The sequence below is a fragment of the Schistocerca americana genome, chromosome 1 (assembly GCF_021461395.2).
Source record: "Schistocerca americana isolate TAMUIC-IGC-003095 chromosome 1, iqSchAmer2.1, whole genome shotgun sequence".
NCBI classification, from domain to species: Eukaryota; Metazoa; Arthropoda; class Insecta; order Orthoptera; family Acrididae; genus Schistocerca; species Schistocerca americana.
Genome location: NC_060119.1, coordinates 896,132,243 through 896,153,529, shown reverse-complemented (window position 1 = coordinate 896,153,529; position 21,287 = coordinate 896,132,243). Strand labels below are relative to the sequence as shown.

At 42.9% G+C, this 21,287-nt stretch overlaps 1 protein-coding gene across 1 annotated transcript in view; it reads right to left on the bottom strand.

Moving 5' to 3' along the window:
• LOC124594968 (sodium-dependent serotonin transporter) overlaps positions 1–21,287 on the bottom strand; it is a 487,047-nt gene that overhangs the window by 121,086 nt on the left and 344,674 nt on the right. The window contains exons 8-9 of the mRNA XM_047133493.1: positions 15,699–15,823; positions 11,964–12,062 (exon numbers count right to left, since the gene is read on the bottom strand). Coding sequence (XP_046989449.1) covers positions 11,964–12,062; positions 15,699–15,823 — 224 coding nt within the window. The remainder of the gene's footprint in view (positions 1–11,963; positions 12,063–15,698; positions 15,824–21,287) is intronic.

The following is a 21,287-nucleotide window of genomic DNA, read 5'->3' as shown; positions in this document are numbered from 1 at the left end:
TGGGGTACTCAAAAGTGTGTACCAGCTTTGTTCCTCGCCGTCTATCAGAAAACCATAAAGAGCAACGAAGGACCATCTGTACAGAGCTGCTTGCGTGTGACGAGGCTGACTGTGACAATTTTTTGTCGAACATCATCACAGAGGAAGAAACATGGGCTCATGACTTCGAACCAGAAATAAAACGACAATCAATGGAGCGGCGCCACCCCATCTCTCCTTCGAAGGAGTGACGTCACACCACCTCTTCTTCGAAGAAAAAGTTCAAAGCCGAACCTACAGCCGTACGGTCTTCTGAGACTCTGACGGGGTTATTCTGTTTAATATCCTCCCTGATGATGCAGTAATCAACTCTGGAGTGTACTGTGCTACCCTAACGATACTGAAGAAACAACTTCAGCGTGTTCGTCACCACAAAAATGCTAACGAACTTCTCCTTCTCCATGACAAAGCAAGGTCTCAGACAAATCTGCACACCAGAGACGAGCTTACAAAACTTAATTGAACTGTTCTTCAAAAAATGGCTCTGAGCACTATGGGACTCAACTGCTGAAGTCAATAGTCCCCTAGAACTTAGAACTAGTTATACCTAACTAACCTAAGGACATCACAAACATCCAAGCCCGAGGCAGGATTCGAACCTGCGACCGTAGCGGTCTTGCGGTTTCAGACTGCAGCGCCTTTAACCGCACGGCCACTTCGTCCGGCAACTGTTCTTCCTCGTCCATCCTACAGCCCGGATCTCACGCCTTCCGACCTCCATTTGCTTGGCACAATGAAGGATGCACTCCGCGGGAATCAGCACGTTGATGATGCGCAGGTTACTAAAGCAGCAAGATGCTGGCTCCGACGTCGATCACCGGAGTGATACCATGCGAACACAAAGCGCCTCGCAATAAGGTGCGGTAAGGCCACCGCATTGAACGGAGATTATTTTGAAAAGTAGCGTTCTGTAGCAAAAAGAGATGGTGAGTAATATGCTATATTGGAATCCTGAATAAAACCAACCAACTTTCTAAAAAATATGTGTTGCGTTACTTATTGAAATCCCTAGTATTTGTAAACAATTCCTAATCATTGCTAGCTGAGTGTATAATATTACAAATAATGAAATTTGTATAGTTTACCCTGAATTATATTTCATGTCTTAAATGTCCTAGAAATATCCCACACAGAAAAATCCCATTTATACATTTCTAACACAACTTTTTATCTTCCGCCGCGTGGGGTAGCCGCGTTGTCTGTGGCGTCTTGCACGGTCCGTGCGGCTGCCCCCATCGGAGGTTCCAGTCCTCCCTCGGGTATGGGTGTGTGTGAGGTCCTTAGCGTAAGTTAGTTGAAGTTAGATTAAGTAGTGTGTAAGTTTAGCGCAGATGTATTCAGCAGTTTGGTCCCATAAGACTTTACCACAAATTTCCAAATTTCTATCTTCAGTGCACATAATGATATCAAGTGTGTACCACATTTTGGTCCAATAGTGCCACATTTAAGAATTTCAGTCCAAAAATTGCAACATTGATTTTATTTTTTCTAGTCTACATTTGTAAATTTAAAGGATTAAATACAGTGTCCATTATAATTAACCGGGCTGTTATGCCGTGGTCGGTTGATGAATTCTGTGTCAATTCCCAACGTTTCGTCCCCGTCTGCGGAGGACATCTTCAAGGGGGTCTGTAGCTCGATGGCAGGTCCAACACACCCACTGGCTCGCTACTGACTGCCGCTAAATTCCGTGTCCGCGCGCTCCCGCGCCGAGGCGTGACGTCACGTGTTTTGAAACCGTCAGTGCAACTGGCCGCTGTCCGCTGCCGTCGATCGCCATTGCCATCACCCAGTTGTGAACGGGTGGTACACAACTTCTTCACCACCGGCATCTATACCGTTTAATTTCACGCCCTCCTCCTTTCGATTGAAATTGTTAGGGTGTTTGGCGATTTCGATTGCCTCCCTGTAGAGCCTTTCGTAATATCACATTGTGGCCGCTAGTACTTGCGTCTCCTCAAAACGAATATGGTGGTTACCCGGATGGAAAGCATGCTCCGCAACAGCTGATCGTTCCGTTTCTCCTCTTCTACAATTGCCCTTGTGCTCTTCCAAACGTTCCGGCCTTGAAACTGCACATTTTGGTATTAAATGCAGTGTTGCTTTAAAGCAGCTTATGCTCCCTAACATTTACAATTGTTTCCTAACCATTGCTCTTTTTATTACAAAAATACAGACAAATTTTGTGATTGTGTATCGTATCTGGATCACCTTACATTATTTAAACGGTGAAGGCAATTCCGAAACAGCAGATACGGATGTTACTCAAAACATTACGGAAAACCGTGACACTTACAAAGTGGATACTTCTGTATTCGCTGCTAGAACTCAGCCGTACTATTCACAAATTGGCGTACCTATCGCGATCCCTACGCAGTCGACTTGTATGAAGATTGCGCATGAGCTTCGTCTGAATTAAATGACATCCAAAGGCGATGTCTGGAATACTGAAATGCCACGCAGGTGGACGTTCGGAACACCGGTAAACAGTTCGGCGTGAAGAGTTCGTTAGTCCGTGCTGGAGGAAGTCGGCCCACGCGAGTCTTGGGCCTTGGCGGCGACCGCGGCTGCAGCGGCCGGTGCCGGCAAAGCCTTTGCTGTGCGCCGCTTGCGGCCTGCTAACAGGATTGCCTCAGCTCACGCCCGACCCGTCCCCTCCCCACGTCACCGCAGCTCACACACTGCCGCTACGGCAACAAATCTCTGCCCATCGCCGTCAACTGCATAGACCCTACATTTGCAATCGTTCGCTGAGGTGGCACATCTAAGTCGCTGTGAAAATTTCCTGCTTTACTTTCAACAGCAGAATACTTGACGATACATGCTTGAATAATTCACTATTCTACTCCATTAAAAATGAAGGAACCGACTAAGGCAATCCCAATACGGCCACTATGGCATTACACACAGTTGTATAGATAAACAAATCGATATCTATTTCAGTTTTTATCTTGATATCTTGTACTTTGTTACTTCTTTTATGAAAATGGACATAAGAGCTTTCCATTATCACACAAATCGTTAGTACTATTCAGGGTCTGATATGTAGCGACGTTACGCCTGCAGGGTCAACAAAACATCATACGTTCCAGCAGTAGGGATTGCCTGCTTGCAAGGCAACCAGTTTTCGTCGAAAAGTAGGTATCCTGGCTGGTCGCAGGTCGCGGAAAGCTACTTGTTTCTAACACACACGTGAGCGAAAATACACTGCCTGAAAAAAATTAGTACGCTCTATTAGAGGTTTCCAGCTCACTCAAGATTTATTGTTGCAACAGTGCATGTGGAGCACATTAAATGATTACATTTACGGATGAATAGCCCAAGCGTTCTGAGATATCAGGTATGGACACATGTTGAAACACCCATACCAGTACGTTGAGTAGTCTCTACGAGCGGTAATGGGGGCGCTGACTCTGGCATCTAGTTGATCGTTCAGAACGCGAATACTGTCCTAGGATACGTTATTCCACGCCTGCTAGACCTGTTCAGGCAGTTCTGTAAAAGTCGTTGGTTGACGAGTCGCAAGAGTCGCTTCTCATCCCATCATATACCACACGTACTCGGTTGGAGACAAGTCTGGAGATCATGCTGGCCAGGGAAGTTGGTGCACGTCTTGGAGAGCACGTTGAGTTTCGCGGGCAATGTGTGGACGAGCGTTATCCTGTTGAACCAACACACCACCGTCCTATCGCAAGAACAGCAAAAGAATGTGTCTAGCAACGTTATGCAGGTACTGAGCGCTGGTTAGCGTCCTCACCAGAGGTGAACAAGAGTTGTATCTCATTGCACCTCATCCCATAAGGTCTGGGACGGATACAGTGTATCTTGGACGAATGCATTCTACGAGACAGCGCTCATCAGCTCTACGCCGTAAGCGCAAACGACCATCACTTGCATGCACGCAGAATCTGCTTTCATCGCTGAAGACCACGGCGCGCTATTCCATCTTCCAAGTGATCCTCAGATCTGAAACACTCCCTATTTAACCCACCATTATCGACCAGTGGATTACAGCCTAACAGTTTAAAACAGTTGGACCGTGTGCAGCTGATAAAGGCTGATCGGTTAGTATTTGCAAGGGAGTTGTGTCGTGTCAAATCCAACAAAGCTAACTAGGATGTCAGGTAGCAATAACTGGTACATACTTTGTCGTTAACATTCTATATCTCTTGTCTAAACAGCACGAACGAGGCAGCTACTCCCTTCGTCTGATAAAGTAATAACAGTTAACTCATTACAGGTAGGCTACCAATGTCGTCACACGCCAATACTCTGCATGTGGCGCTGAATACACAATCCTCACTGCAATCCAAATCGTTGACGTCGGCGCGGTTGTTGCGTAATCATAGTGCACAAGTAAGCACTTAAACACATCAAACAAATCATTCAATTAACGCCATTTATGTATTTGTTCGATGTCAAGCCCACGGCTTTGGGTGACACACCCAGCCGTTAAGCAGCTGTAAATGCGGTCGGCCGTCCTGCCGAAATCCGCCCTGCTCGGTTAGCAGCCAACAACATAATTGCTCGGAGTCTCAAGAGTGACTACTCTCTGCCGCACTGGGCGCTCGACTATCGATAGTACCTACTGGGACCTGCGTGAGGCAACGATATATTGTTCTCAGTACCTAAGGTGCGGTTGACCTCTTACAGACCGCACTAGTTAAGCTTTGTATATTGATGATGTGGCGTGAGTGGAAGACGGACAAAAGGTGCGCGTGCCCATAGTCCGACTGCTAATAACTGGTTAGGAACAATTCTTGTTGACACTTCTAGGCTCAGAAACCCTACGCCGTGGTAGCTGTAAAATCTGCCACTGCTACATTTACGGTAAAACGATCTTGGCGGGCATTTGTAGTGCATGGACGGTCAGAATCTCGTCTACGGGTGTCAGAATGTTCAACGACCACTGATCCAGCGTCATTCCATAAATGACGCAGGACGTCCAAATTGTGTGGGTGTTCTCCGAAAGGACCATCCCGCCATTCGGAAGGCCGCAATTTGACACCTTTCAGACTCGCTCAGTTGACTGTAGGAAACAAGAGTGCGTATATGTGACTGTAGGCTTTCCCGGAGTAAACTATTGATGAAGGTTTCTCGGGTCTCCAGCCGGGTGGTAGCGTTGATAACTCGAGACGTTTCGGGACGTGTCATACTACTCACCTTCTGGCGAAGCGTCGAGGTTCGTGGAGAGCGGGCTATTTATGTGCGCGGTCAACTCCCTCCAGTAGACCTCGGGAGGCTGCGGTGGACCGGTGGCGTGCGCGCGGTGGTGGTGTGGATAGTGGTCGTCCCCGGCGGCCTGCGTTCGGTTCTCGGTGTGAGTATTCTGTCTGCGTCCGCGGCGGAGGCCGTTGACAGGCGCGCTCCCGACAGATTGCCGCTATCGCAGGGTTCCGAGCTGCGCTGAGTTGGTATCCCTCATCTCTGTTGACTAGATTGTCGTGAATCCTTATTTCTATGAATTCTTTGATAACGCTTTCCCAGAAGCCAAATGCTTGGCACACTACCTTCGTTTTTTCGAAGTTGAAGGTGTGTTCTTCCTTTATGGTGTGTTCTGCTATGGCTGATTTTTCTGTGTGGCCTAGTCGCACACATCTGATATGTTCTTCGCAGCGTTTAGATATACAGCGCTGTGTTTGCCCAATTTATTGTTTACCGCATTCGCATGACATGCTGTATACTTCTGGTGTGTTAAGGTTCAGCGCGTCTTTGGCAGAACCTATGAGCTCCCTCGTCTTCGGTGGTGGTCGGGGAACGGCTTTGATATTGTATTTGCCCAGAAGTCGTGCAATTCTGGCAGAGAGCGGACCAACGTACGGAAGAAGCGCGAGTCGTTTGTCTTCTTCTTTTCATCATCTCCTTCTGGGGTTCTCACTGCTTCCTTCCTTTTAAGCGGCCTGTTGATCTGCGTTTCACTGTAGCCATTCTGGTGGAAGACTTCCCTCAGGTGTTGCAGCTCGGAAGTTAGGCTGTCTTTATCGCAGATGGCGCTCGCCTTACGTACCAGGGTGGTCAGTACTGTTTGTGCTGGATGGTGGCAGCTTGTTGCATGAAGGTATAGGTCTGTGTGTGTCTTCTTCCTATGTACTGCATGGCCTAAGGAACCATCTACATTCCCCTTAATTAAAATATCAAGGAAGGTGAGGGATCCATTTTCCTCCATTTCCATTGTAAATTTGATTCTCGGATGGATGCTGTTGACGTGTTCCAGAAACTCATATAGCGCCTGTTTGCCATGTCCCTACGTGACAAAAGTGTCGTCGACATAGCGGCAGAAGTGCTTTGGTTTCTGTCTGGCAGTTTGAAGGGCCACCTCCTCGCAGTGTTCCTTATAGAGGATTGCAATCGCAGGAGCCAATGGGGAGTCGATGGCCACACCGTCGATCTGCTCCAAGAATTCCCCGTTTGACTGAAGGTAGGTGGTTGTTAGTGCGTATTCGAAGAGGCTGACTGTTTGTGGTTCAAAGTGCTGAGCTAAAAGTGCGAAGGAGTCTTGTAGCGGCACTTTCGTGAAAAGCGACGTCATGTCGAAGCTCACGAGTAGGTCGTCCGTTTGTAGTCGCATTTCCCTGAGTATTTTTACGAATTCTGCTGAGTTTCTCACACGGTGACTGCAGTGTCCCACAAGGGGGTTGAGCAGCGCCGCTAGGTATTTAGCAAATCCGTAACTGTGAGAGTTGATGGAGTCCACAATCGGTCTCAAAGGTACCCCTACCTTATGTATCTTGGGGAGTCCATAGAGGCGTGATATCGCTGGCGCTCTGGGGTACAGGTGCTTCTTCTTTGGTTCAGGTAAGGCAGATCCCTTCACAGAGCTATCGTCTTTCCACTCATCGTCGGGGTTGGATCCTTCTTCAGCTTCTTGTAGGCCTCGTCTTGTAGCAGCAGGCTTATTTTCTGCCGGTACTCGGCAGTGTTTAATAGCGCTGTAGCATTCCCTACAAAACTGCACGACTTCTGGGCAAATACAATATCACAGTCGTTCTCCGACCACCACCGAAGACGAGGGAGCTCTTAGGTTCTGCCAAAGACGCGCTGAACCTTAGCTCACCAGGAGTATACAGCATACCATGCGAATACGGTAAACAATAAATTGGGCAAACACAGCGCTGTATATCTAAACGCTGCGAAGAACATATCAGATGTGTGCGACTAGGCCACACAGAAAAATCAGCCATAGCAGAACACACCATAAAGGAAGAACACACCTTCAACTTTGAAAAAACGAAGGTAGTGTGCCGAGCATTTGGCTTCTGGGAAAGCGTTATCAAAGAATTCATAGAAATAAGGATTCACGACAATCTAGTCAACAGAGATGAGGGATAACAACTCAGCGCAGCTCGGAACCCTGCGATAGCGGCAATCCGTCGGAAGCGCGCCTGTCAACGTCCTCCGCCGCGGACGCAGACAGAATGCTCACACCGGGAACCGAACGCGGCCGCCGGGGACGACCGCCATCTCCCCCACCACCGCGCGCACGCCATCGGTCCACCGCAGCCTCCCGAGGTCTACTGGAGGGAGTTGACCGCGCATATAAATAGCCCGCTCTCCGCTAATCTCGACGCTTCGCCAGAAGATGGGTTGTATGACACTTCCCCAAACGTCGTGAGACATCAACGCTACCACCCGACTGGAGACCCGAGAAACCTTCATCAACAAGAGTGCGCTTCTGTGGCATGGTTACCTGCTTGTTTTACACGTTTGCACCACACTGAGCCTTCTGGCTGTCAGCATTCCATCTTAAAGGATAGACACAGATGGCGCTCTGGTAGCTATGTCACTATGCTATTTGTTGGCGGACAATGCTGATCCATTATCAGTACATCTACTATCCGCCAGGTGGCTTATGCTGACGTTGATCCATTATTAGTACATCTACTATCCCCCAGGTGGCATACACCGTCATCGGATCAAAATCTACGTCGTCTTTCCAGTTGTGTAGATCCCAATACATCCTGCCGCTGGACAGCAGCACCGTTGCACCGTCATTCGTCGGCAGTTGACTCCGAGCCAGGACTCTGGTTCGGATTCCAGGCCACGCCGACGTCACTGTCTCCGCTGGCGCTACGGAGAACCATCGAATTCCAGTGACGCCGCTGGGGAAGTGTGTCTTCCTGGATGTGGATATCGGAAAACTTGGCTCAAATTGTTTTTGTAGTACATTGACCATACACTGTTCCAAGGGAACTTGAGCTCAATCTCTAGAAGGAAGAACTTAAAACCTTTATGGAACATAAACTCAGTGCACTGAAGGAAGAAGTGAAGGTTTGTTTGAACTTTGCTTCAAGACAGTCTCAACGAGCAGACGAACAATGTTCCTTTGTTTTGTTAACAAACTTTCTTAAGAATCTTTGGTATCGTTTGCGCCGCCAACGGTTGCTTGCAGAAGGACCAGAGATGGACCAACGCTTTCCTGACTTGCTCAGTTTATGAAGCTCTTCCTCTTGAGTAAACCTTCCAGTTTTCTCGGAAACTTTAATCATTTGTTTGTCTGAACACTTACTTCTACCGATTTCCCTCCCGTTCGAATAATTCCTTTGTGGTACGTCGTCTTTTCCTTTTGTTTTTGTCTTAGAGGCATGATCACCTGCCATACTCTCCAAACATCGGCCATCAGCCATGGGTTTCATATACTTTCACTCGTGACAGTTTTAGCAATTAATTATGATAGTCCTGCAGTCGGCAGCACCAGTCTTCAACAACCCTGCTTTCATCCTGAAGACTTTAATCGAACTGTATGGATGCTGGCTGACAAAGGCTAGCCAACTCCGACGAGAAGTGTTTTCTTTTTCATAGTGCCCATCGCGTGGAGATCAGCGTAAAGATCTGCTTAACGCTAATGTCTGCAGGTAATAATTTCACTACTGGCCATTAAAATTGCTACACCACGAAGATGACGTGGTACAGATGCGAAATTTAACCGACAGGAAGAAGATATTGTGATATGCAAATGATTAGCTTTTCAAAGCATTCACACAAGGTCGGCGCCGGTTGCGACACCTACAACGTGCTGACATGAGGAAAGTTTCCAACCTATTTCTCATACACAAACAGCAGTTGACCGACGTTGCTGGTGAAACGTTGTTGTGAATGCCTCGTGTAAGGAGGAGAAATGCGTGCCATCACGTTTCCGACTGTGATAAAGGTTGAATTGTAGCCTATCGGGATTGCGGTTTATCGTATCGCGACATTGCTGCTCGCGTTAGCAGAATATGGATCCCAACGGCCTCGTATCACGAGCAGTCGAGATGACAGACATCTTATCCGCATGGCTGTAACGAATCGTGCAGCCGCGTCTCGATCCCTGAGTCAACAGATGGGGACGTTTGCAAGACAACAACCATCTGCACGAACAGTTCGACGACGTTTGCAGCAGCATAGACTATCAGCTCGGAGACCATGGCTACGGTTACCCTTGACGCTGCATCACAGACAGGAGCGCATGCGATGGTGTACTCAACGACGAACCTAGGTGCACGAATGGCAAAACGTCATTTTTTTCGGATGAACCCAGGTTCTGTTTACAGCATCATGATGGTCACATCCGTGTTTGGCTACATCGCGGTGAACGCACATTGGAATCGTGTATTCGTCATCGCCATACTGGCGTATCACCCGGCGTGATGGTATGGGGTGCCATTGGTTACACCTCTCGGTCACCTCTTGTTCGCATTGACGGCACTTTGTAAAGTGGACGTTACATTTCAGATGTCTTACGACCCATGGCTCTACCCTTCATTCGATCCCTGCGAAACCCTACGTTTCATCAGGATAATACACGACCGCATGTTGCAGGTCCTGTACGGGCCTTTCTGGATACAGAAAGTGTTCTACTGCTGCCCTGGCCAGCACATTCTCCAGATCTCTCACCAATTGAAAACGTCTGGTCAATGGTGGCCGAGCAACTGGCTCGTCACAATACACCAGTCACTACTCTTGGTGAACTGTGGTATCGTGTTGAAGCTGCATGGGCAGCTCTACCTGTACACGCCAGCCAAGTTCTGTTTGACTCAATATTCAGGCGTATCAATGCCATTATTACGGCCAGAGGTGGTTGTTCTGGGTACTGATTTCTCAGGATCTACGCACCCAAATTGCGTGATAATGTAATCACATGTCAGTTCTAGTATAATATATTTGTCTAATGTATACCCGTTTATCATCTGCATTTCTTCTTGGTGTAGCAATTTTAACGGCCAGTAGTGTACATCTGCACCGCTCTAGCTACGTATCCACAATCGGAGGTAACGTTCACCTGCACGTGGTGTTTGGCCTTGCAGTTGGAGAAGCAACCTGTCAGCGACACTGTCAACCTTACCGCAGTTCTGAACGTCGATAATGGCTGGAATAGCTTCGGTGTGACCTGACCTCGAAGCGCTTCGATGTTCAAAATGGCTCTGAGCACTATGGGGCCTAACATCTGAGGTCATCAGTCCCCTATAACTTAGAACTACTTAAACCTAACTAACCTAAGGACATCACACACATCCATGCCCGAGGCAGGATTCGAACCTGCGACCGTAGCGGTCGCGCGGTTCCAGACTGAAGCGCCTAGAACCGCTCGGCCACACCGGCCGGCCGCTTCGATGTTCATCATATTTTCAGGATCTTATTGCAACTGAACTTGAGTGGAAACTCGCTGTCGCGTTGAGTGTGTGAATTGTTCACCATTTCTCCTTTCACAGCTCTTATCGAGTGGAGTGCAGCAGCTGTTGATAAGCTCACATTCTACAGGAGCAAGGTTAAAACCCTCGGCCAACCAATCGGTATTTATATTTTATGGTTTCTCTAAATCGGTTAAAGTGAACTCCGGGTTGATTCGTTTGAAAATTACACGGCCTATTTCCTACTATATTATTTTCCATTCCGAATTTGGGCCCTAAGTCCAACGACGTCGGCGATGGTATGTTAATTTATCTACTTTTATGTATTCACTTTCATTTTATTTATCTATTTGTTGCTATCAACACTCTGTGTTGACAAAGTAGGCACTACGTCGAACTGTCGTCTTTCTTTTTTTCTTCCTTGCTATTTTAACTAAACACAGACTGACGAGAGTATCACCCTACTACAGCTCCATTTAAATTAGTTTCAGTTCGTCACCCCACTACATGTGTTGGATATTCTCTGTAATAACTACAGTAACGATGACGTTTTTTGACAATTGAATATAGGAATTTTGAATATGGATGTCTCAACGGTGTCTGGATTAGTCTAATACACTGAATAGTTTTTAAAAATAATCTTGCAGTAACTTGTAAGGGCCGAATTTCAATGTTTTAGCCAGTGATCTCTCCGTGAGATGTGCGAAAAATAATTGTCTTTCTCTGGACAGTAACTTCGTTAACAGAAACAGAGAAATTAACTATCCATCTCAAGGGTAAGTTTTAAATTTAAAAAAAAATGAAATACAGTATTCTGTACTCAAACCCTTCCTTTGCCATTATGATATTCGTTGATTCCTTACCTTAGGAAAATAATGGAACGCACACAAGCAAGCCTTATAGTATTTTATATGTAAACTACTGACAAAATTGTACTAAACGTAGAAACAATAATATGAATAAGCACGATGAATGAGCTACAAACAACTCCTTTTCGAATCATTCTCGAAGTCATAAATATTCTTAAGTTTTTGTGGGTGCGATTATAACTCTAAGATCAACACATGCAAAATTTTCAGAATTTTCGACAGAAACGTTCAGAACAGTAGCTCGATACATTTGCTTCTCTCTCTCTTTCTGTTTGTATATTTCAATGATGTGTACGGTGGTATAGTTACTAAAATAAATATATAGACTTTTAAAGTTCATTGTGAGAGTGTATTGTTTGTACCTTTCTTACTGCATTTCTAGGTAGACATCGCAGGTATAGGCATTACCATGGATAAATAAGTAAGTCATAAGTAGACTTGTACGTACCGAGAGTGATGAGCATGAGGAAGAAGATGATGGACCAGAAGACGGAACCAGACATAGTCGCTATGGCCTCCGGGTACACGATGAACACAAGGCCTGGACCTGCAACAGGAGACAAGGTGGTGTGGGTAAAAACGGAATTTAGGGGGCAGTTGAACTTATACTCGGATAACAGCGGGCTGGAAGCTCACTCAGTTTAAAAACTACTTTTAATTTCTTACAGGCCCGCGAAATGTGAAACAATCACCTTTCAAAGTACCTCCTCTGCTAAATTTTCATCTAAGCGTGACAGAAGTGATGAAGTTGCGTTTCCTTGATGATCATTTAAATTTGTTACAATATTCTAATTTCTCAATTTTTGTTTGTTTTGGGAGACTCCTGTATTCCGATAAACTCTGAATTTGCAAAAATATAAAGAGATTTTCAGAATCTGATTATCGATTGAAAACTATTACAATGTTGCTATAGTCAAACTGTTCTTATTATGCATTAAAATATCTCATTTAAATCCGAATGACTACGTAGAAAGATAACCCATTAAAACACTACCAAACGGCAAACTTACAATTTATTCACATTAAAGTTTCATTCCTTAGTGTTTCCACTGTTTAAAAGTAACATTAATTGTTTTTGTAATTTTTACATCACTACCATACCTAAGATACTAAATTAGTTCTCCACAAATATTATTATGCTGATATCAATTTTACATTTTTGGAATTTCAGTGTGTACTAGCGCTTAAATCCTAAAAAATTGCGCAGACTCGTCATATTTGCGGGGCAGTACGTGTGTGAAGATAAGGACGTATTTTCTTTTTAACTGTGGTCCATCTATAACAATCACTCACAATTTTGTAGTTTCTGATGTAATATTCATTCATCTCATTACCTTTTTTCCTCTTTAGCTCGCTATTGTTACGCCTGCCTTACGGTTAAATTTATCGTACATTGTTTTCCTCATTTCCTTAGTGGCACTAAAACTAAGTCACAGTGTAACATTTTGTATCCCACCAAGCATCAAACACAACCACTTGTCAGAGGTCTTATCAACTAAGGTAGTCAAAAAAGATTTACAGCACGTGTTACAGTTTCATTTTACTACTTACTCCCTACTATCTCTCCTGGGAGTGCTCCGTCATGAAGGTGTACAGGAAAGCTTTTGTGCAGTTTTGAGAGTATCAGGGAGTTACTGATTGACTGAAAGTCATGACTTTATAACTCAGTTGCTTAGCACAAAGAAGTCAAAAGTCCGGGATCGAATGCAATGTAAATAAATAAAATAAAGTATACTGTAGTGTAACTCAGAACTATGGGATAGTTTCTTTCCAAAGCTGATCTGTAACCTAATACATAACCCACTGTTCAAATTAGACCACCTAACCAATTCATATTACTAGCGATACATGAAACTACAGATGTAACTGAAACAAACATCAATGACTGTGAATTTAACAAATACTTGTTCATTTCATTTCTATATGGTGGAGGATAAGTGTAATGTTTTCCTGTAAGCTGGTTCCGCTGGCTGACTGATGGAGAGTGAGGACCGAAAGGATATAATTGTTCCTCACTGGAAGGCATAGTCCAGGCCAGGTACACACTGAATGGACAGGCGCTGTCACAGGCGGTGTCCCATATTACGATAAGAGCTTCGCTGAGGTAGGAGGTGGCTTTCGGCAAACTGTAAACTTGCATTGTGAGAAGCAGCATAAGGGATGCTTCCTAAAAAAAGATATAGACCTACAAGGGGATGTGAAAACATAAGGCACTCAGAGTGACAAAAATCTGTTGTATCCAAAGGTCCCAAGCAGTCACTGTAAGGGATTCCCGCACTCGTTCACCAAAATGATTTCTGTAGTGGGCATGAAGACTCGTGAGTGCATACGTACAGCCACTGTCATGGGTTGAAACGTGAAACCATCCTCATAGTAGGAGAGAATTTCTGCTTTTTGCTCCGCTCTAAGAGAGAAATGTGTATTACTGGTTAATCACAGCAGATTATTTAGGAGACGGAAAATTGTTGCAGTCCTTATAAATTTTTCATTGGCCAGAACTTGCAAAGTCTACAACAGTTGGCTAGCGAGAACCCAGTGCTGGAACAACCAGCACGATTTTGATAAGGAAGCATACAGACACTTCATCCTGGATCGTCAGAGGCAGAGATGTCTTCCGCTTATAACTGGAGAGAGGTGGGATGTCGTCCTAGAGTTGATCGTAGATACCGGGGGTGAACTGATCCACCACTGCAGCCATCCTCTGCAGCAGAGCTTTAGAACGATGACAAGCATAGACCGTATTTGCTTTTGTAGCGATGAGGGGACCACAAAGTCGTTTAATTCGAGTTAAAGGTTTGCTTCTCTGAACTAATTCGCGCCGTCAGGTAGCTGAAGTCAACACGTTCTTAGGCAGGGGAAGTGGTGACTATATGCACTCTTCTGGTTCTGTTCTTTAATCTACTGATTAATTCATATCATTGGCAGTTTTTATATACGTATCATTTCATTTCCAATTCCATCCACCTGTGCCAACGTATATGTTTAATGATTCATTTGAACCTTTGTGCACTTCATAACTCTCTGTTTTGCCTGATCAATGATTGGAATCAAGTTAATGCACCTTAGTAATAAACAGAAATGTATTGTGACATTTAGATTAATTCCACAGTTTGACGAAACCCTTTCAACTTATATCTATGTGAACTGTAGTACCCATATGTCTTGTTTAATAGAGCCAGTCCAGCACAGATTCAGATGTTCAACAGTTTTCTTTGCGCACCTTGTCATAATATCTTGCGTGATCTTATGGGAATAATCACGGATTTCAGATCATGTTCGTATTACTGGGGTGTGGTAAATGCTCAACTGTAGTCTCATATCAGTGAGTTCCACATCATACTAGCTGTTTGAACCATATTGTTCATAAATACAACAAACTTGGAATGTAATTGCCACAGACTGAAACTTTAAATGAGACTCTAATAGAAATAATGTGTACCATAATGAAATTCTCATAAATGTAGTAGCAAGCACATAAAAATAGTTAGAAGTAGCTTTTGTGTCTGACAATTGGACATAAAAATAGATTAGTGGAACTACTTTGTAATCACAGCCACTTGAGTTATCACAGTTTTTCAGTTCTTGTTTGTAACATATATACAAATTGAATGTCAGGAACCTATAATTGATTGCCACCCTCCAAAGTATTACGCAGATGCTATTTTTCTTGGCCTGTAACTCGAAAATATTTTGGGGTACACACTATAAAGATTACCAAGAGGCTGATGGAGCAATAGAGGCAGGACACAAAGTGGGGCGAGTTGTGTCGTTTCCTGGTCAGGTCACGTGATCTGCAGATGTGTTACTGAAGCTTGTATTAGGCCAGGGTTTCCCAAACTGTGTTCCAATGTTCCAAGAAACACTCGTATTCCACGGGAAGAAAATAAGTGCTCCGCAGAAAAGTATTAATAACATGGCAAATTTTTTCGATGATTTGTCGATACTAACTATTTCTTAAAATTTTGTTACGTTTTCTGAGTAATTAGTTACGATTTAAATCAGAAGTAACCACTGAATAAAACAAGTTTATTATCAATATTCGAAATTTTATTAATTTTCAATATAAGAAGGGTGTTCCGTCAAAGTACGAGGATTCTCAAAGTGTTTCGTCAGAGTAACAGTTTGGGAACCCCTGTATCAGAGGCAGGGTATACTTCCCTCACAGGGACAGTAGTGGCCCTACCTTCGAGGCCGACTTCTGAGACGCTCTTGTTTTGAACGTGCGCCATGTAGCCCAGCACGGAGAAGATGACGAAGCCGGCCAGGAAGCTCGTCAGGCAGTTGATGCTGCTCGTCAGGATGGCATCCCTGCAACATCATAGCAGCTGTCGTCAGCGCCTGTCTCTGAGGACGTCCTTGTCTTTATAGCGTAACTGAGAAACTGTCAGCTCCGGAAGGGGTGGAAAACGGGTTTGCAACGAAGGTCTGTGACTTCCACAGTACATCATTTTGTCATACAGATCTTTAATGTGTGAGAGACTTTCACGGGGACAGAATAACAGTCGTCTTACAGAGGATTATGCAGATGTAAATCTGTACTTGTACGGACCCATCCTTGTACTGGTCGCTTTAGATCTTCGAAAAAATTCACGCAATTGCTCTTTTACATTTATACGAATTCTCGGACAAACTACGATGCAATTTCTATTTTTAATTTATTCAATGTGATCCATATCATTTTCTACATGATAACAGTAACATCTCGGCCGTCACGCTCTGAACTACATTGCTGCAAGGAGGCCTACACAGTGTATTTGCTACTGCCAATGACATAGGAAAAATGGAAAGAGACAATTTTTTTTATTATTAAAGATAGGGCGATCCAAGACGAAAATAGAAGAAAACCCGCCAAGCTGCGATAAACGGGTTTTTTAAAATAAGTAGAAACTATAGAACCGGTCGAAAGATGTTAAATGAGAAAGTTGTATGTCTTAAAAGGATCTATCGGCTATTTTTGAATGAGTGTCGACTGCTATTTTATGTTTCGAGATATATCGAAAAAACGTGGTTCACTATAACTCATTAACGTTTACGTTCCCATACTTGCTATTTACTGTAAACACAGCTCTTGATGCTTCAAAATACTACTTGTTTGAAAAATTAAAAAATATTCATTTTCCAGATGTGTAGATTTTTTTTTTTTTTAAATGACGTACTCGATAACTGGATAGATATTCTCAGCAGACGGACCTACGGTAGCGATTTTAGGCTTATATTCGTCGCAAAGAGTTGTGGTACCATAATATTACATAATTTTAACAATTTTTTTACATCTAAATATAAAAAAGATACGAACACCTTGAATTTTGTTGTTTTTTTTTCAACTAAGTATCTCAATTTTTATTTCATGAAAATAACTTTTTAGGTAATAAACTGCTGTTTTTTTATAGTTCTTATTTTTCATCAGTGGGCGCAGCTAACATTTTACACCAATTCGCTTTATGGACGTTGATATTGAATACTCATACTTTTAGGACAAGTACTAGCATGTGTTTAATTGATTTCAGTTTTAGTAACTGGGCAATAAAACGGAACTTGCAAGCGCGCAGTGCGTCAGCTGGATGGGGCAGTGGAGTCGTTGGAACGGGCGTGCGCTCGATCTGAAAACTGATTCTAAACGGCCACACTTGCACAAACTTTGATATCTCGGCTTGTGGAACACTTACATAAGTCCTTTTGAATTTACTCTGGGGTAACTTGACGAGATAAACGCGAATGTTCTATCATTTTTGCCTTAGAATAGAAATAGTCCCAGAAATCCTTAAGCATTATTTAATTTGTATTATGTATATGTTTATTTTCAGTTCAATAATTTTGTATTATTACAACAGAATTTTTGATGCAACGCCTCAAATTTTTTGCTTAATTAATGATACTTACGTTGTTATACTGGTTGTTGCTCTCTAGAACACTTACTTCATTACTCCAGTCCTTAATTACTTTAGGTAAAAATTAAATAAATGCAACATGTCAAAGTAACTTCAAAGAATTTTAATTATTTACGCAAATATTTGATAAGACAACTCTGTGTAAAGTATATAAAAACCATTATAATGAAAACTTTTACGCACTTGTCCTGTATCGATAAAATTATTTATCAAAAGAATGCCTTCTTTTATCTGTTGGATGGTCTTCTGCTTCATTTTCTTGTACGTCCTCTTCTACATTTTAGTGAAGAAGAAAGGCGAAAGAATCGAGAGAACGTCAACATTCTGACATTGTATCTCAAGAACATTTGCATTGAGAAGTTGACGAAAGCATCAACAGAGTCATCGTGTATGTCGATGTCAGGAAGATTATTAAAGTTTTCACATTGTGTTGAGTCACAATTTTTCAAATACTCATACATTTTAGGGGCTTCTTTTTACAGCACGTACTCGCACATTCATTTAGAATCAGTTTTCAGAACGAGGGCGCACTGGTTCACTCCACTGTGCTGACACACTCTGTACTTCCACGCTTCATTTTACAACTCAGTTGCTAACACTAAAAACCAGTGACACATAATACTAGTTCTAGTATTTCTTTTCTTGAAAATATTAATATTCGATATTAACCTCCGTCAAGCGCATCGTGGTAAAACGTCAACTACGTCCACTAGATTTTTCACTAAAAAAAAGTCTCGTTTCCAAATGGTTGCAGAAAAAATACTTCTTTTTTTTAAATTCGTGAAAAAATGTCAGCAAGAGCTTTCTTTAAAAGCTATTTACACAACATAAAAATTGAAGTAGTTAATTAAAAACGCGCCCATGAAATTGCAAGTTTTTCGAAGTCTTTTTTCAGTACTAAAATTACTAAAATCTTAAAAACTACTCAATGACTTTATAGTATACTTCTTTGCATAAGAAAATAAGCCTAAAGCTGTTACTGTAGGGGCATCCGTTGAGAAGATGCACTTAATTATCGACAGCGCCATCTCTCTTTTTTCACAAGAAATCGATATATCTGAAAAAAATATATTTATTTTTAATTTTTCAAACCAATGATTTTTTAATTACCACGGGTATACTCCCCTTAAGTAGCAAGTTCGGGAACGCGAATGTAACAATTTACAAGGAACGCGATTTTAAACGTTTTTTTATTTTAATATATCTCGGAAAGAAAGAAAGCAATCGATACTTACAAGAAAACAATCGACACAAGTAAGCAATCGATACTTATAAGAAGGCAATCGACTGAGATTTTTAAGGCCTACAACTTTCTTCTTTAACATTTTGTTCTGCTCTCAGGCAGTAAATTTTTCCAATCACTTCCTCATAATGATTGGGCTAAATGCGCACAGGAGTGTTTCAATAGTGCTGGGCTGACTTAGAAAAATCTATCTCATGAATGTCCGAAATTATGATTTTCAATAAAAAGTCAGATCCTGACATTCAAGATGTTTCCAATTTCTAGTTGGATACTGATGAATGCAGTATTGTTGACAGTATTACATGACTGCTACTGTCATCACTGTTAGACGAGATAGTTGCTAGTCGTATGCGGGAAACAAAAGGACTATCTATAGACTATTACGCAAGTGTTTGTATTTCAGTGTTGACATTATAAGACTATTAGTGGTCGTAACTGATGAAGTCAGGCAGAAACAGATTATTTGTATATCTGTTAGATGATGCAGTATTCATAAATTATGTAAAACACTTCTTTGCTGCTTCATGTAATGCTGAGACCGACACGTACAACGTTCACCGGATGTTTAGCAAATAACAGCTTCTTCCTGTCTAAATGTTTGCTTTATCGCAAAATTTTTACTATTTGGTTTTCCACGTGCAGCAAGGTAGATTAGGCAAGGAATCTGGCGTAGTTTTAATGAAAGAACCTTGCTGAGGTTGACCAGAGTAAGTACACAATTGTAATATACTATTTTTATCACCTCTCCCTCCATTTGAACATGTTGTTGTTGTTGTGGTCTTCAGTACTGAGCCTGGTTTGATGCAGCTCTCCATGCTACTCTATCCTGTGCAAGCCTTTTCATCTCCCAGTACCTACTGCAACCTACTTCCTTCTGAATCTGCTTAGTGTATTCATCTCTTGGTCTCCCTCTACGATTTTTACCCTCCACGCTGCCCTCCAAGACTAAATTTGTGATCCCTTGATGCCTCAGAACATGTCCTACCAACCGATCCCTTCTTCTAATCAAGTTGTGCCACAAACTTCTCTTCTCCCCAATCCTATTCAATACTTCCTCATTAGTTATGTGATCTACCCATGTAATCTTCAGCATTCTTCTGTAGCACCACATTTCAAAAGCTGCTATTCTCTTCTTGTCCAAACTATTCCACGCTCCGATCCGTGGAACGCCAGTTTTCTTTCTCCTGATAACGACATCCTCTTGAGTAGTCCCCGCCCGGAGATCCGAATGGGGGACTATTTTACCTCCGGAATATTTTACCCAAGAGGACGCCATCATCATTGAACCATACAGTAAAGCTGCATGCCCTCGGGAAAAATTACGGCCGTAGTTTCCCCTTGCTTTCAGCCGTTCGCAGTACCAGCACAGCAAGGCCTTTTTGGTTAGTATTACAAGGCCAGATTAGTCAATCATCCAGACTGTTGCCCTTGCAACTACTGAAAAGGCTGCTGCCCCTCTTCAGGAACCACACGTTTGTCTGGCCTCTTAACAGATACCCCTCCGTTGTGGTTGCACCTACGGTACGGCCATCTGTATCCAAACAGAAATGCTTTTACCACAATTGAATTCTAAATATTTTAAGTTTTCTGAAAGTGTAGTGTATACCAGTTTACGTTCAATATGTCACTTAAAGAAATGCCTATTGCTGGTCATAAACTGACATGAAAAAAGCTTTCTTAGAGGTAAAAGAACTGCAGGCACTTAAAACATGAAAAGAAACAACACGAAAACTCGAGAGGATTTAGAAAGCTGCCAACTGAAGAGGAAGAAGATTAACTAATGGTAACGCATAGTGCACCTGAAAATAATCGATATGTATTGGGATGTATAGTGAAAGTTAAGTTAGCATTGGAGGAGCTGTTTCAATGAAAGAGAAGACTCTAACGGAGATAAGAAGTGTCGTCAATCTTCCTCTGTGAAAGGCGGCGACCTTAATCCCATCTGCCTGCTGCGCGCAGCACGCCATGCGTCGTTTAAGCTTTCCTCCGAGAACTCTGATTACTCCCTGACAGGCGCTGCACACGGCGCCAACGGCCTGCAAGTCCTAGCGGCGACGCAGCCGTGTAATTTCCTTTGCACCATTTAAAACTAGATCGACTAAAAACTTGGCCATTAGGCAGTGCAGATTCATAAAGTAAGTTGAATTGCCATTTCTTAGTCACGTTTTCGTTATAGAAGACTGTCACGCTACCATTGCCATTTGAGTCATTACATCGACATTTGGAGTTGAGACAGGAAAATCTTCTAGAAAACTGCGACTGGCAGTACCGACACTTTTATAGATGCGACACATATTTCCTGCAGGACTGTGTGTTTTAGTCGCAAGTGAATCGCACCGAGCATTATTATTAATTTCCTTTTCTTCCTTGTGTAAATTATACTGTTGATATGCATTCAGTTATTTTAGAAAGTGAAGATAAGTTAATATAGTACACCATATTTTTTATTATTCACATTTTAACTTAATCACGTCATGAACGTCTATCGGGTCAGACTAAATTCAAATGTAAAATTCCTTTCTCAGTTAAAATATCAATCAGATAGTTACTGTTCCTAACCCTTGCCTGAACTGGATCTGATATCGTGTTCAAAATCTTCATGAAACCATTATGTCCAGATCAGGAACACATTTTTCAACAA